The 14,721-nt window shown below is 32.8% G+C and overlaps 2 protein-coding genes across 3 annotated transcripts; both read right to left on the reverse strand.

Annotated features, from left to right (window-relative positions):
- Positions 1-6,022: 6,022 nt before the first annotated feature.
- Positions 6,023-7,787, reverse strand: LOC125816285 (protein PELPK1-like). The gene is made up of 3 exons (XM_049495872.1): positions 7,259-7,787; positions 6,745-7,027; positions 6,023-6,552 (listed from the first exon to the last, which is right to left on the reverse strand). The coding sequence occupies exons 1-3, from the start codon at positions 7,772-7,774 to the stop codon at positions 6,314-6,316; spliced, it is 1,038 nt and encodes a 345-aa protein (XP_049351829.1). The 5' UTR covers positions 7,775-7,787; the 3' UTR covers positions 6,023-6,313.
- A 3,912-nt stretch (positions 7,788-11,699) lies between these two features.
- On the reverse strand, positions 11,700-14,165 carry LOC125816279 (uncharacterized). 2 transcript variants are annotated; one of them, XM_049495867.1, is made up of 2 exons: positions 13,033-14,165; positions 11,700-12,963 (listed from the first exon to the last, which is right to left on the reverse strand). In XM_049495867.1, exons 1-2 carry the CDS (start codon positions 14,156-14,158, stop codon positions 11,867-11,869), a joined length of 2,223 nt encoding a protein of 740 aa, XP_049351824.1. In that variant the 5' UTR covers positions 14,159-14,165; the 3' UTR covers positions 11,700-11,866. The 2 variants fall into 2 exon arrangements, with proteins under 2 accessions (XP_049351824.1, XP_049351823.1); XM_049495866.1 differs by having other exon boundaries at positions 11,700-14,165.
- Positions 14,166-14,721: the final 556 nt, after the last annotated feature.

Genomic DNA, 14,721 nt, shown 5'->3' on the forward strand with positions numbered 1-14,721 from the left:
AATCTTGATGTAAAAATAAGTGTAAGACATTTTGAGAAAGAATAGGCAGAAAGGTTGAATTGTATTTTTTTTTATTAATTCGGGTAAAGTGGTAGAGAGTATCGTGAGAGAGCTTGAGAGTCTTTGTCAGAGGGTAAAATATGAGGTACGCACTTGCTTGTGTTACTGATTTGTTATATAAATAAAGGGAAAGGTGGACAAAAATTGTTTAGTATGGTGTTATTGTATAGAAAGTAATCCACACATATTAGATCATGATATAGCGCTACATAAATCTTGGGATTTAAAAGATTTTTATAGATTTAATTAAAAATACTACTAAGAATTTCAATGATATTCCTGGATGTAATTTAACTTCAAACACTCATCCATGAAAACACCAACGGCATGAACATGAAAGAAATAATTATATGTTGATATCATTATTTTAAAGTTATAACTGAAGAGTGATGTATCAATTTAAGAAAATATATATTTAAAATATCTTATTTTTCATCTCTCCTCATCATTGCTACTACAATTAATTACATTTTCTACCTTCTATTTTTATAATTCTTTAAAAAAATTAAAAATTATCTCTCCAGTTTATTACCATAATTAATTATTCTTATTCACAAAATTTTCTTTTTCCTTAATAAGTTTTTTTCCTTTAATTAAAATTTGAATAAAAAATAAATCTCAAATTTTTTATTTTTCTTTTTTCGTGATATTACTGCAACCTGTTACATTTTATTATTTCTTCTCATTGTTACTATAAAAAAATTAATTCATCTTCCCACCTTCTATTTCTAAGGTTTTCTAAATAAAATCTTATTTATCTCTCATTCTTATTATCATAACTATTAAATTATTATTATTATTATTCTCCAAATTTCTCTTTTTTTCTTAATTTTCTCTCTTGACCTATAAAATATATATAAAAAAGAATAAAAAAATATCTCTTTGACCAAAAATCATAGTTCTCCTTTTTCTTCTTTTCTTGAGTTTTTTTTAAAAAAAATTAAGACATAGTTATGATACATACTCACCTTTATATTATTATTATAATAAATATATTTACCTTATTTATCTCTCTTCTCTTTATTGTCTTTCATCTCTCCTTATCATCAATTTACTCATTATTTTTTCTTCAATTCGTTTTTTAACCTTTCATTTTTATAGTTTTTTAAAGATAAAAAATCTTATTATCTCTCCACCTTATTATCATAAACTCAAAAAAATTACAAAATAGTGTCTTATTTAATACAATATTTTTTAACATAGTTATGATACTCACCTTTATATTATTACATTATGATAAATGTATTTACCTTATTTATCTCTCTTCTCATCATTACTACGATTTATTGCCTTTCATATCTCCTTATCATTACTACAATGTATTATTTTTTCTTAATTTCATCTCTCCTCACCATTGCTACTACAATTTATTACATTTTCTACCTTCTATTTTTATAATTTTTAAAATATTTTTTTATTTATCTCTCCAGTTTATTACCATAATTAATTATTCTTATTCACAAAATTTTATTTTTCCTCAATAAGCTTTTTTTATTTGATTTATAAAATTTGAATAAAAAATAAATCTCAAATATTTTCTTTTTCTATTTTCGTGATATTACTGCAACCTGTTATATTTTTTTATTTCTACTCATTGGTACTATAGAAAAAAATTAATTTATCTTCCCACCTACTATTTCTAAGGTTTTCTAAATTAAATCTTATTTATCTCTCCTTCTTCTTCTCATAACTATTAATTTATTAATATTATTCTCCAAATTTCTCTTTTTTTCTTAATTTTTCTCTCTTGACCTATAAAATATATATATAAAAGAATAAAAAATATCTCTTGATCAAGAATCATAGTTCTCCTTTTCTTGAAATTTTAAATATTTTTTAATTTATATTTTATGTTAAAAAAACTCAAAAGAAGTTATAAAATAGTGTCTAATTTAATATTTTTTGAAGACATAGTTATGATACTCACCTTTATATTATTATTATGATAAATATATTTACCTTATTTATCTCTCTTCTCACTATTACTACAATTTATTGTCTTTCATCTCTCCTTATCGTTACTACAATTTACTCATTATTTTTTCTTAAATTCATTTTTTAACCTTCCATTTTTATAGTTTATTAAAAATAAAAAATCTTATTATCTCTCCACCTTATTATCATAAACTCAAAAAAGTTATAAAATATTGTCTTATTTAATATCATGTTTTTTTAACATAATTATGATACTCACCTTTATATTATGATAAATATATTTACCTTATTTCTCTATCTTCACGTCATTATTAAGATTTATTGCCTTCCATACCTCCTTATCATTACTACAATTTATTTATTTATTTAATTTTAAAAAAAACTTTTTTAGTAGCTTTTTAAATGAAAAATCTCATTATCTCTCCTCCTTAAACATATCCTTATTGTCATGATTTATTATTATTATTCACAAAAAAATTCTTCTTTTGATCTATAAAATCAGTTTAATTTTTTTTTTTAAAATACCTTAATTATCTCTCTCCTCATATTACTACTATTTATTAGTTTTTCTTAAATTCCTCTTTCTATCTTCTATTTTTTTTAAAAATTTAAAGAAAAATAATATCATCCATCTCTCTTCCTTATTATCATAATTTATTATTATTCAAGAAAATTTTTATTCTTTCCTTATTTTTTTTCCTTTTGATCTATAAAATTTGCCAAAAATATCTCTTTGACTAAATATTATAATTAGTTTTTTTTTCTCCTATTCTTGACTTCATATATATTTTTGTTATTTATGTACTATGTTAAGAAAATTCAAAAAATACTATAAACTATAATCTTATTTACTTTTTAAGTAGTTATATATATTAAGTTTAATTAATATATTTTTATAATTTCATAATTCAAATGTTAAATAAAAAAAGTAGAAAGAGAGAAAAGTGACTACAAATAAAGTAAAATAAAAAGTAACTCTTTTAACTTGTTTTCCTTTTTTCGTGTTTTCTTTTTATGGTAGTTCTTTTAAATTTTTTCTTTCCTTTTACTTTTTACTCAATTTATTACTATCTTCTTACTTTTATCTATATTTTTTACTGTCATAAAAGAGAATCAAAAATTTATTTTCCCTTTTCATATCATTTCAGTACTCTCTATACTCATTATTTGTAAATAAAAAAGATTAGAATGAGAGAAATAATACTTCATGGTGGGCATCATTTTCACGGTTCACAAATTGAATGTTAGAGGATATTTTGATGTCTTTAGATCTTCGGTATATTGAATTCCTTAATAGAATTTTGTTCTTGTTTTGCTAGATTCGTCTATAATAATTCTTGCTGGCATAAAATGATCAAATCGACACAGGTATATTCTAATGAATTCATTTATACAAACAAATCAAAATAATCGGTTTATCTGAGGTAGTAAAACCTTCTTTTGCTATATGTTCTCTATTTTATCTCTTGCATATTTTTTATTTATAAAAAAAAGCAAAATAAATTTACCTGAAGTAGTAAATCTTCTCTTGTAATGATTCTTCCATTTTGTTAATTTACCTGTGCATTATGTGCTCTTCTGCCTAATGTCATTTGTATAAACAAAACAAAAAATTTATTTATTTGAGGTAATAAAGCTTTTCAAAATTTTAATTTACCTAGAGGAAGAAATCTTCTCTTTCAATGATTCTTTCATTTTGTTAATTTACCTTCTGCTTATGTGATTTCCTGCCTAATTTTATATACAAACAAATCAAAAAATCGATTTATCTGAGACAGTGAAGCTTTTAAAAATTCAATTTACCTTGAGTAGTACATCTTCTCTTGCAAAGATTCTTCCATTTTGTCAATTTATCTTCAGATTATGTGTTATTCTACCTATTTTTTTTATATAGATTTTTAATTGGTTAATTGCAATAAGTTCTTGACAACCGTTACAACTCTTCATTCCTATTGCAACAATAAAGATATTATTTATGTTAAAAGTTTTTATTATCCTCTTTAATTGTATGCTAATGATGCATTAGAGGTATTTAATAGATTATTGAAATGAATAAAAAAAAATCAAAAATTTGAGGAAAAAAAAATAAGAATGGTGGTCATAGAGAGGTGTCACATAGGATTGCTTAGATTCAGCTTTATATATTGATTCATGAACAATGGACTTAATAACATTAGCATGCCTTTCAAATTCTACAAGTAACAAGTGTTTTCGAGGGATATTGATCTTTTAAAAAAAATACATGACCTTTCTTGAAATTACCGCAATTCTTCTTTCTTGATTAGTACGTGTGTGATTCTATGTTGAAGAAGAAAAGGGTGATGGAAGACTTAATAGTGATAAATAGCATAGAGAAAAAATTAACGTTAGAGTTTAGAGGCAGGACTGATCATTGCGAACCACTATTTATAAGATGCGGTTGGCGTAGCTTGTACGTCGTGTTGTCTACCTTGTTCATTTGATTTCATTGGGTGATTTCAAATTTTATGACATACACTAGTGAAATTGTCGTGTTTTGCGCGACTATAGTTTTTTTTAGTATATATAAAAAAAATTAAATCTTTTTTCAACATACAAAATATATTTTATTTTTTTTGTATTTTCTTAAATACAAATTATTCATATGTATATAGTAGAACAATATTTATGATAGTGAAGTAAATGGATAAGAGGTCATATTTTGAAATAACAATATATTGTGTTATTTTTGTATATTTTAATTTTCTCTATCTTTTTTCTTAGTAGTCCTTGATTCTCCATACAAATTCTTAATTTAATTTTTTTTTAACTTCTTAATTATGTCCTTATTACTATATTTTGTTTATTATAATTTTTTTAATATGAATTAATTTTTTTTAAGAATTATGAAAATGAAATACACAAAAAAATATAAATGGATATTTAAGAGTAAAGTTATAATAAGATGAAGAGATATGAATTATAACTAATTTAAATGTATAATTTAATAAACATTAAATAAATTAATAATTATGCATTAATTTATTATAAAATTAATAAATAAATTGTGAAAATTTAAACCTTTTGATTAGCAAAAGCCTTTTTAGGCAATTGAATAGGATTATTATGTGGGAAGAAAACACCACTAAGGAGCTTTTTCAGTTCTTCAACATTCCTCAAAGTCAAGAGAATATAATGAGTTTATCCAAGAAAGTTGTATGAATAAAAATTTCATATTTTCGTTGTCAATAAATCTCAATTCCTAAATTAGACATAATAAAAACATACTCTCTTTTTTTCATCAATTAATTTGATTAGATCTTATATATTTCAAAAATAATAGTGGCAATGAAAGAGTCAACTAATTCTATATATACAATGAAACTCTTCCATCTTAACCGTATATGTTTTATTCTTTGAGAATTTATTAAATCACCAGTAATCACCTACCAAAGCAAAGAAAAAAACAAACGTCACCATATATAAATTTCTAAAATTAAGAGAAGTTTATTACTCAATTTTGAAAATTTATCTAACAATTATTCAACTTCGGTGTTTGTATCAATAAAACCACTCAACTAAATTTGCCATTAATTAAATATATGATGTAGCTTTAATTGATCCACATGCAATTAGAAACAAATTCATTCACAATTCTACCCATTAACCCAATGAAAAAACTCGCTGGATTGACAGAACGATAGCTCTTCAACTTGTCTCTGTCCATAGCCTGACAGAGAGTGGGGATCCAAAGAAAGATAACAAGCAACAATCTGCATTAGCTAATAAACTTGCCCACTGAAGGGGTTTGATCCCATGGCCATTGGCCCATGCTCACGAACCATTTGGAATGCATAGATTGTCAAGTAACAAAACATAGTTTTTTAATTGAGTTGATGGGTAAAATTGTGAATAAATTTGGGTCTAGTTGTACGTGGATCAATAAATATAATGTCATATAATTTATAATAAATTTAGTTGAGTGATTTTATTAATACAAATACCAAGTTGAGTGATTTTACTAATATAAAACAAAATTTGATGATTTTACTAGATAAATTTCTAAATCTGACCTTTTGAAATATTAGCCGAATTAAACCAAAGTAACATAGATCAGAGCTATATTACACATATTGTATTGATAGAAAGTAATAAAAAACTCGTAATATAACGACACATCAAACATGGTACATTCAACTCAAATACTACTATAAAAGAATTACAATTTCTACTCCTAGCAGAAAGTATCCAATACTATCTCCATGTCACAGCTCAGGTCGCAAGCTTCATAGACTAAGATGGAAATCGCAAAATATCAGTTGGGTACTTCCTAATAGAGTGAAAGTAGCATATAATTTACTCAAGGAGTAGCGGGCTTGTATGGTGGAGAAAGTGAAGGAAGAGTTGGTTTAGGAAGTTCTGGAATTTCAGGCTTTGGCATAGTTGGGACTTTTAGCTTTGGAAGCTCTGGGATTTTTGGCTTTGGTAGTTCTGGGATTTCAAGTTTGGGCATAGTTGGTACTTCTGGCTTAGGTAGTTTTGGGATTTCAGGCTTTGGAAGCTCTGGGACTTTAGGCTTTGGCAGTTCTGGGATTTCAGGCTTTGGCATAGTTGGTACTTCAGGTTTTGGCATTGTTGGAATTTTTAGCTTTGGAAGCTCTGGGGCTTTTGGCTGTGGTAGTTCAGGGGTTTCAGGCTTTGGCGTAGTTGGTACTTCAGGCTTTGGAAGCTCTGGGACTCTTGGCTTTGGTAGTTCTGGAATTTCAGGCTTTGGCATGGTTGGTACTTCAGGTTTTGGCATTGTTGGAATTTTTAGCTTTGGAAGCTCTGGGGCTTTTGGCTGTGGTAGTTCAGGGGTTTCAGGCTTTGGCGTAGTTGGTACTTCAGGCTTTGGAAGCTCTGGGACTCTTGGCTTTGGTAGTTCCGGAATTTCAGGCTTTGGCATAGTTGGTACTTCAGGTTTTGGAAGCTCTGGAACTTTTGGCTTTGGAAGTTCTGGGATTTCAGGCTTTGGCATTGTTGGGACTTTTAGCTTTGGAAGCTCTGGGGCTTTTGGCTTTGGTAATTCTGGGATTTCTGGCTTTGGCATAGTTGGTACTTCTGGCTTTGGAAGTTCTGGAACTTTTGTCTTTGGTAATTCTGGTATTTCAGGCTTTGGCGTAGTTGGTATTTCAGGCTTTGGAAGCTCTGGGACTTTTGGTTCTGGGATTTCAGGCTTTGGCGTTGTTGGGATATTTAACTTTGGATGCTCAGGGACTTTTGGCTTTGGTAGTTCTGGGATTTCCGGTTTTGGCATAGTTGGGACTTCTGGCTTTGAAAGTTCTGGGACTTTTGGCTTTGGTAGTTCTGGAATTTCTGGCTTTGGCAGACTCGGTAGCTTGGGCATTGGTAGAGTTGGAACTTCAGGCTTTTTCATAGCCGGAGGAACCTGAGTCTTAGGCACTGGTGGGATTTCTGGCTTTTTCAAGGGAGGAAACTCTAGTTTTGGCATTGAAGGAATCTCGGGCTTTGGCATAGTAGGAAGCTCAGGTTTTGGCATAGTAGGGATCTCAGGCATCTTAGGCTTTGGCAAAGTTGGTAACTGGGGCTTCGGTAGAGTTGGTAGCTCAGGCTTTGGTATGGTTGGAAGCTGAGGCTTCGGCACAGTTGGGATTTCAAGCTTTGGCAAGGCTGGAACTTTTGGGAGTTCTGGTTTAGGTATCTCAGGAACGGGTGTCTCAAGGAGGTGGCGTGCAGTCGCGCCACTTATGTTGCCATGAATGAAGAATATATTGAGAAATGCAAGCAGTAAGAGAGATGATATGTGGTAATGTTGAGCCATTTTTCTGCAGATGGTAGAAGCTATAAGAAAGAATAATGTGTATAAGACTGGATGTGGCATTGGCTTCAAGTCTGTTGCTTTATATAGGTTTTTAAGAATGCAATTACAAGGACTTTTAGGATTTTGTGATGTGAGTAGTTGAATTTCTCATCAAACTAATTAGCTTATAGTTTGGTACGGTACGTCAAAAGTCAATGTAGATGACCTAAATTGTATATTAGTGTAAACCTGTCACACTATTATGGGTTGGAGACATATTCACTCATATGGTATCCATATTCAAACTTTTGGTAAATCAGTCTTCACAACTGTTTCTCTCTATCTACTCTATGCTTTGGACAAATATCCTTCTACGGACCATCATCCCGCCATGCCACTCTAGGCTTCTCTCTTCCTTCATATCCACTCTTCAGCCTTCGTGGAAAAAAGCAAAAAAATAAAAATCAGTCCACCGGTAAACCATATAACCAGGCTACCTATGCAGGATTGTGTTAAAATATACTCGTCACTCGTTGGATGTGTAAGGATTCACAGAAATGTTTATAATGTCCTAGACCACTCCACCCATCAGCTTAAACCTTTGGATCGAATACTCATATTCTTTGTCAACTAGAATCCTCATGTGCCGCCTATTCCATGCAATCATTTCAACTACCAAACCACATTTTAGGATTCTTATTAAAGCATGCAACACAAAATGTTCAATCCTGTTTAATACAAGTCTACAAAGCATGCATTTGTTCCATGATGCTTCTTCCAGCATCTTCCATTTAAACCATATTGGCCATTTGTAGAGTAAAATGTGTTATTTTGAAACTAACCATAGGCACTTTCAATTTTTCTTTTCAAAGTGAAACCAAACAGAGAAAAGAAATACTTGCTACTTAACTCTGAACATATGAAAGAACGGCAGCTATATCATTTTGAAGTTTTAACCAATCAAAGTCAATAAACAAGCCTGTGTATTTTATGGTCCCAATGGATAAGAACTGCTCTTATCTCCATCTGAGATTTTTGGTGGTTATCCCTCGTGTGCATTCAGTTTAACTAGCCCTCCGGAATTTCTTTGTTATTAGAAAAAGAAAAAGCGGATTCAGTATAACTGCAACATAAATAGAATGAAAAAGAGATCATACCTTCTCACAGAGGTTGCATCGCTGGTTAAAACTGAGGCCGGAAACAGCAATTTAGTAACTTGAACCAAGTTGGAAGTGATATAAGAACTTATCAGAACAAAACTAAGTTTATATCTGACTTTGCACACAATCGTTGTGGGGAGTCACCTGAAAACACATAAATAGAAGAGAGAATCTAGCCAACCTTCAATTTGCATCATCTAACGTTCTCGTTATGTCATAAATCCCCTACTGAAGATAGGTTGCCAAACTACGACCGAGAGTTTCACCTTTTGAAGCGTCAGTCGAGTAGGGCGACCGGGCCAGGCCGAGTCAGAAAGGCTTTGATGACTCAAGGTTCATATTAGGGAAAGGAGAGCGATTCGCTCTTTCCTGAGGTATCTAATAACCTTGCTTCTGCTCGCCGCTGGCGCACCTCTCCTAACTATTGCCCATTTATTCTGGAATAATCTTTTTAGGAGGGACCTGCACAGCTCCTGCGACCAATGACAAGTGTGTTCTCTACCTGCATAAAAATGAAATCAAAGTCGAAATATCCTTTAACCATCATTTCAGATGGAAAAATGAACCAGACACTACAAGTCACTCCCTGACCACCAGCTCCAAAACAAGAGCTTAGACAAAGAAACGAGGAAAGCAAAGAGAAGAAAGTATATAAAAAGAGAAATTGAATAGGAACCTCATGCAACTTCATTGTTAATGAATAAAGTTTAATTATCGTCACAAATTTCTGTCGAGCATAATTAATGAGATCCCAATTTCACATAGAAGTTGTAAAATAAATCCATTTCACAAGCTCTTATCATGATTTTGGATATCAATGAATTCCAATCCATAATTTATTTATAGATCTCCAAATAATATTGCAGCAACATCATGCTAATTGAGAGATTACATGTTGCACCAAATTCCATTCTCCTAAACAATTAAAGAATATAAGATATGCACATTGTTACTGAATGAAGGTGACAGGAATGCAGAATCTAAAAACAAAAGCAAAAAAGGAAAGAAAGTAAGGAAAATTCAAGAAAGTCGCATGTCAGAAGATTAATGATCTGAACTTGCCACCAACGGACTATTTTTGGCACCGAAAGAAAGGAACCAAAATATATGTACTGAAAATGCAACCCAAAATGTATACACACTTGGCAATACAAAACATGATTATCAACAAGGAACAAAAGCAAATATTAGGAACAGCTAATTGTTCTTCATAAGAACTAAGAAGGCACTGGACTTGCCACACTGTGAATTGCAGAGGCTTCACCTGATTGGAAACCTTCCATAGTTGACGGACACATGCGAAGAGTCCACACAAGCAAGCATGACAAACTTCCCTTCAAATTGTACGTTGTGAAACTTCAGCACTAAGCTATGAAATTAAGGTGAATTACTGACTGAGAGTTTGTGTAACAAGAAAATATATAACAGCTGCAGAAGAAAAGTTACAATTGGTTCTTGGGAATATGCAAGATTTACTTCCCTCTCAAAGTCACTTGTTTCACGTGGAATGCCCTTAGAGAGGCTTGCCTAACACAAGACAATCTCAGGAGAAACGGAATAATTCCCATCAACAGATGTTTCTTGTGCAAGCAGGACAATGAAACTGTAAACCATCTCTTTTTGCACTGCCCTGCAGCAGTTGGCTTATGGAATTTGTTTTACACTTTATCTGGGCTCCAATGGGTAATGCCCTTCTTCATGAAAGATGCCTATGTAATTTGGTCACTGTGGAGAGTAGATAAAACCATCAAAAGAATCTGGAGAATAATCCCAATAGTTATTTTTTGGTGTCCTTGGAACGAGAGAAATAGCAGATGCTTTGATGGAATCTCAACTCCTACTAGCACACTCAAGGCTAGATGTTTTGAATGTTTATTCAGTTGGCACTTTCTTTCCCCAGTAAACAATGGGGATAACTTTTTGGAATTTGTTAGCTCCATTTCTTTAGCCTAGTAGAATATTCAGGGAATTATTTGGCTGTTTTACAGGTTTAGGCCTAAGTTTGCTTCACGTTTTGTTTGAAGCAGCTTCTTTTGCTCTCTTGTAATGCTTTTCTAATATGATTTGATTACCTTACCCAAAAAAAAAAGACCACCTATTGGTGATGTGAAGCTCTTCCTTGTAAATTGTCACGTCTCAAACAAACCTCATTTGCTGTCACATCTCAAACAAACCTCATTTGCTGTCACGTCTCAAACAAACCTCATTTGCTGCCATCCAAGAGACATTGCACTTCGAATGGAGCCTTAGTTTTTCCAGATCCGTCTCCATGGCCAATTTTTTCCTTGAAAATTTTGTTGTCAAAGCTTTTAAAAGATCCAAAACCAAGACTTATAATCATGTATAAAGAGAAATGGGGCAAAAACTTGTAACATTGTATGCGGCGGATGAGTCCCTTTTATTTAAATGGAAGCTTAGCATATATCAAAAATTTATCCTAACAGATTCAAAAATGCTGACGTCATTTCTCACAAGGGAAAAAAATCAAAATTATATGAATCTATTACTTGCAAGTTGCAAGGGTTAAGCTCCAAACAACCAACAACAAGTATACTTAAAAGCAATCAATAGCCTGAGATAAGTAGATAAAAGACTTAGTTTCAAGCAAACAGAGTTCAAGATAAAGTTAAAACTTATGTGGCACAACTGAACGGAAAAAACGAACAGGCAAACAAGGCCCTCTGAGAACCTATTTGATCTTTTAAAAGATAGGAACATAGGAAACTGATCATAAATTATTTAAACTATACAATAAGAAAACCAAGATAACTGATGCAGTATGGAGATTAGAGCAAAAAGCTGATTATTGCAATTACTTCAATGCAAACTAGCAATACATTAGCATTACAATGAAAACATCAAGGCCAATGCCTGAGTAGCTTTTCATCCCTTACTAAAACATACAAAAGACAAAAGGAAGCTACGACTAGAACAAAAGAAATGCCTTACTTCGCTAGGCAGCCTTAACCTTATCATCACCCACAGCATTGAGTATAGGAAGACTGCTTAGGAATTCATCAAGACCTTCAAAAAACTCAATCCCTTCAATGTTCCCATCCTCCCCTGTTCCAGCTCCATTGCCTTGGCCCATCCCAGGTGCAGGGGGCTCTTCAACCTCATTACTGAATTCAACATTCAAATCCAACTTCCCAACATCTTTAGTAACCCTTCCAGCTTGCCTTCTTGTGTTACCAGCTCTCTTGCTAGACTGAGCTGTTGTAACATTGGGCACTTCTACACCCCCTTGAGTCGCTGAAACATCTTGCACATCATCACCAGCATTCACTACAACATTTTTTCCCTTGTCAGATTTCTGTATCTTGGCCTTCTTTCTCCTAATCCTTTTACTTTTTCGTTTCCCACTCTTTGCCTTCTTCATCTTATTATCACCCTTCCAATCCTCATCTGACTCTTCACTCGACTCTGATAATCCCAGAAACACATCCTCATAATCATCAATATAAACTCTCGGAGCAGCTGGCCTTCTTACACCTCCATGTTTATTAAACATGGGTGCAAATGGAGTCCAGCTCGAAATATTGCCTTTGTATTTCTTAAAAATCTCCAAGGAAAATCCTAAAGGCATAAATCCCCAACAACAGAAATAAGCTTCTTGTCCCTCAATAATTGGCGGCGGCGAGGCAATCTTTACAGCCTGAAATGCCCTCTTGCACTTTTGACACCTCAAAGTACAATCCACGTACTCTAAAGGATACTCATACATCAGATAACAATATGGACATGCAGTCCAGAAACTAGGAACAGCATGACTTGATGCATCTGCACTCCTCTCTTTTCCCCTGACATTGTTGTTACTAGTACTAACAGAATGATTTTGATTGTTCCCAAAAAAAACCTCATTGTTGTGACTAGTATTAGCAGACTGATTTTGATTGCTCCCAAACAAACCCTCATTGTTCACATTTCTATTGGTACTAGCAGACTGATTTTGATTGTTCCCAAACAAACCCTCATTGTTCACATTTTTACTAATACTAGTAGAGTGATTCTGATTGTTCCCAAACAAACCCTCATTGTTCACATTTTTACTAATACTGGCAGAGTGATTCTGATTGTTTCCAAACAAACCCGCATTGTTCACATTTCCACCAGTACTAACAGAGTGATTTTGATTGTTCCCAAACAAACCCTCATTGTTCACATTTCTACCAGTACTAGCAGAGAAATTTTGATTGTTGCCCAACAAGCCCTCGTTTCTTTGTGGTGCCTGCTTATTACCTTGCTGATGTACAGAAGCAACTTCTTGTTGCTCTCTTCTCGACTCCATAGACGCTACTCGATGCTGCCCTCTCGTCGACTCTACAGAAGCTACTTGCTGTTGCCCTCTTGTCGTCTTTACAAAAGCTACTTGTTGTGGCCCTCTTGTCGACTCTGCAAAAGCTACTTGCTGTGGCCCTCTTGTCGACTCTGCAAAAGCAACTTGTTGTTGCCCTCTTGTTGATTCTGCAAAAGCTACTTGCTGTTGCGCTCTTGTGGTACTTGACCCAAAGGTAAAGGGGTGTTGTTCTCTGTCCGGACTAAGCATAGTAGAGTTTACTGGCTGTGTCTGATTTCTGCTCAGAAATGTTACCGGCTGCTGCTCTCTAGTCAAGCTGGACACAGAAGTCATTGACTGGGGTTGTGGGTCTTGAAGAAATGTTACAGTCTGCCGCTCTCTGCTTGAACTCGGAACAGAACTCACCGGATGCGACTGTGGTTGACTCTGAAAAATCATAGAACTTTGTTGCATGAAACCAACTGGGTTATTAGTAGGTGGAGGAGGAGACGACACAGGGTTAAGGTTAAGAAAAAACCCAATTTCTTTATCATAAACACTTCTCCTAAAAGCGTTTGAAAGAACAGACCAAGCATCAACAACAAGATGAAAAGCATGGTCAGAGAAAGGGAAATTGTTCTTCTGAGGGTTCAATAGGAGCGCAAGACGTCGGTACTGATTAGCGATAAGTTCAGAATCATGGGTTTGGTTCGAAGGAATTTGAAGAATAGAGTAGTAGTCAAGATGCTGGTTGTTGATCCGCTTGTCGCCGGCGATTAGGGTGTCAACGATGGCAAGAATTTGGTCGGCAGGTAAAAGGGTCGGGTCGGATTCATGGGCCCGGGTCGCAAATGATTTGCTCCCAACTAGGTCACGGTTTGTCAATAGCTTCTCCGCTATTGATAACCACCGTATCGCCTCCGCTCTCGACGTATTTCCGGCGCCGTTCATGAAGAATGGATGTTCCATTTTTGATTAATTTTTTTTTTTTTCAACTTTCAGTTCCAAGAAATGAAGAAATTGAAGTGAAGAAGAAAGAAAAGAGAGATAAATTAAGTGTAGCAGTACTATATTAACTGCTCTGAAAAAGGACACAAGTTATTAGATACAAAATGACATAAAGGCCACGTGTTTGTACACTTTATAACAATGAAAATAACCTTAGATAAAAGGGTAAAAAGGTAAAATTAAAAATGTTTACTGTGGTAAAACATAGATTTATTTGTTAATTTAACTATTCCGTTGTGATTTGTTTCAATAAGATTTATAGGGATATCTGTTATTACTATGATTCATGGAAGTAATCTCAAAACTATACTTAATTACTAAAAGCAAAGTGATTTAAATTAAGTTATCAATTAGTAGTAACTTAAGTTAAAATTATATATATCTATATTAAGATATTTAATTACTAGTAATATTTAGCAGTATATATAGGGGTAAAATTTATTGCACTATACAAACAGTTGAACAATGAACGATTCACACGTGGCAGGTTAAGAATTTAAAGTGGAAAGACAGTTTAATAATAG

This window comes from Solanum verrucosum, unplaced genomic scaffold (genome assembly GCF_900185275.1).
Source record: "Solanum verrucosum unplaced genomic scaffold, falcon-dt-bn FXZP01000261.1, whole genome shotgun sequence".
Classification (NCBI taxonomy): Eukaryota; Viridiplantae; Streptophyta; class Magnoliopsida; order Solanales; family Solanaceae; genus Solanum; species Solanum verrucosum.

Bases quoted from the DNA above. Each gene is read 5' to 3' on its own strand.
- LOC125816279 (XM_049495866.1), bottom strand. From the start codon at position 14,158: ATGGAACATCCATTCTTCATGAACGGCGCCGGAAATACGTCGAGAGCG.
- LOC125816285 (XM_049495872.1), bottom strand. From the start codon at position 7,774: ATGGCTCAACATTACCACATATCATCTCTCTTACTGCTTGCATTTCTC. The intron at 7,028-7,258 runs GTCCCAACTATG...CCAAAGCCAGAA, and splicing joins CAGAACTTTCAAAGCCAGAA to ATCCCAGAATTACCAAAGCC. The intron at 6,553-6,744 runs CTGAAGTACCAA...CTATGCCAAAGC, and splicing joins AATTCCAACAATGCCAAAAC to CTGAAATCCCAGAACTGCCA.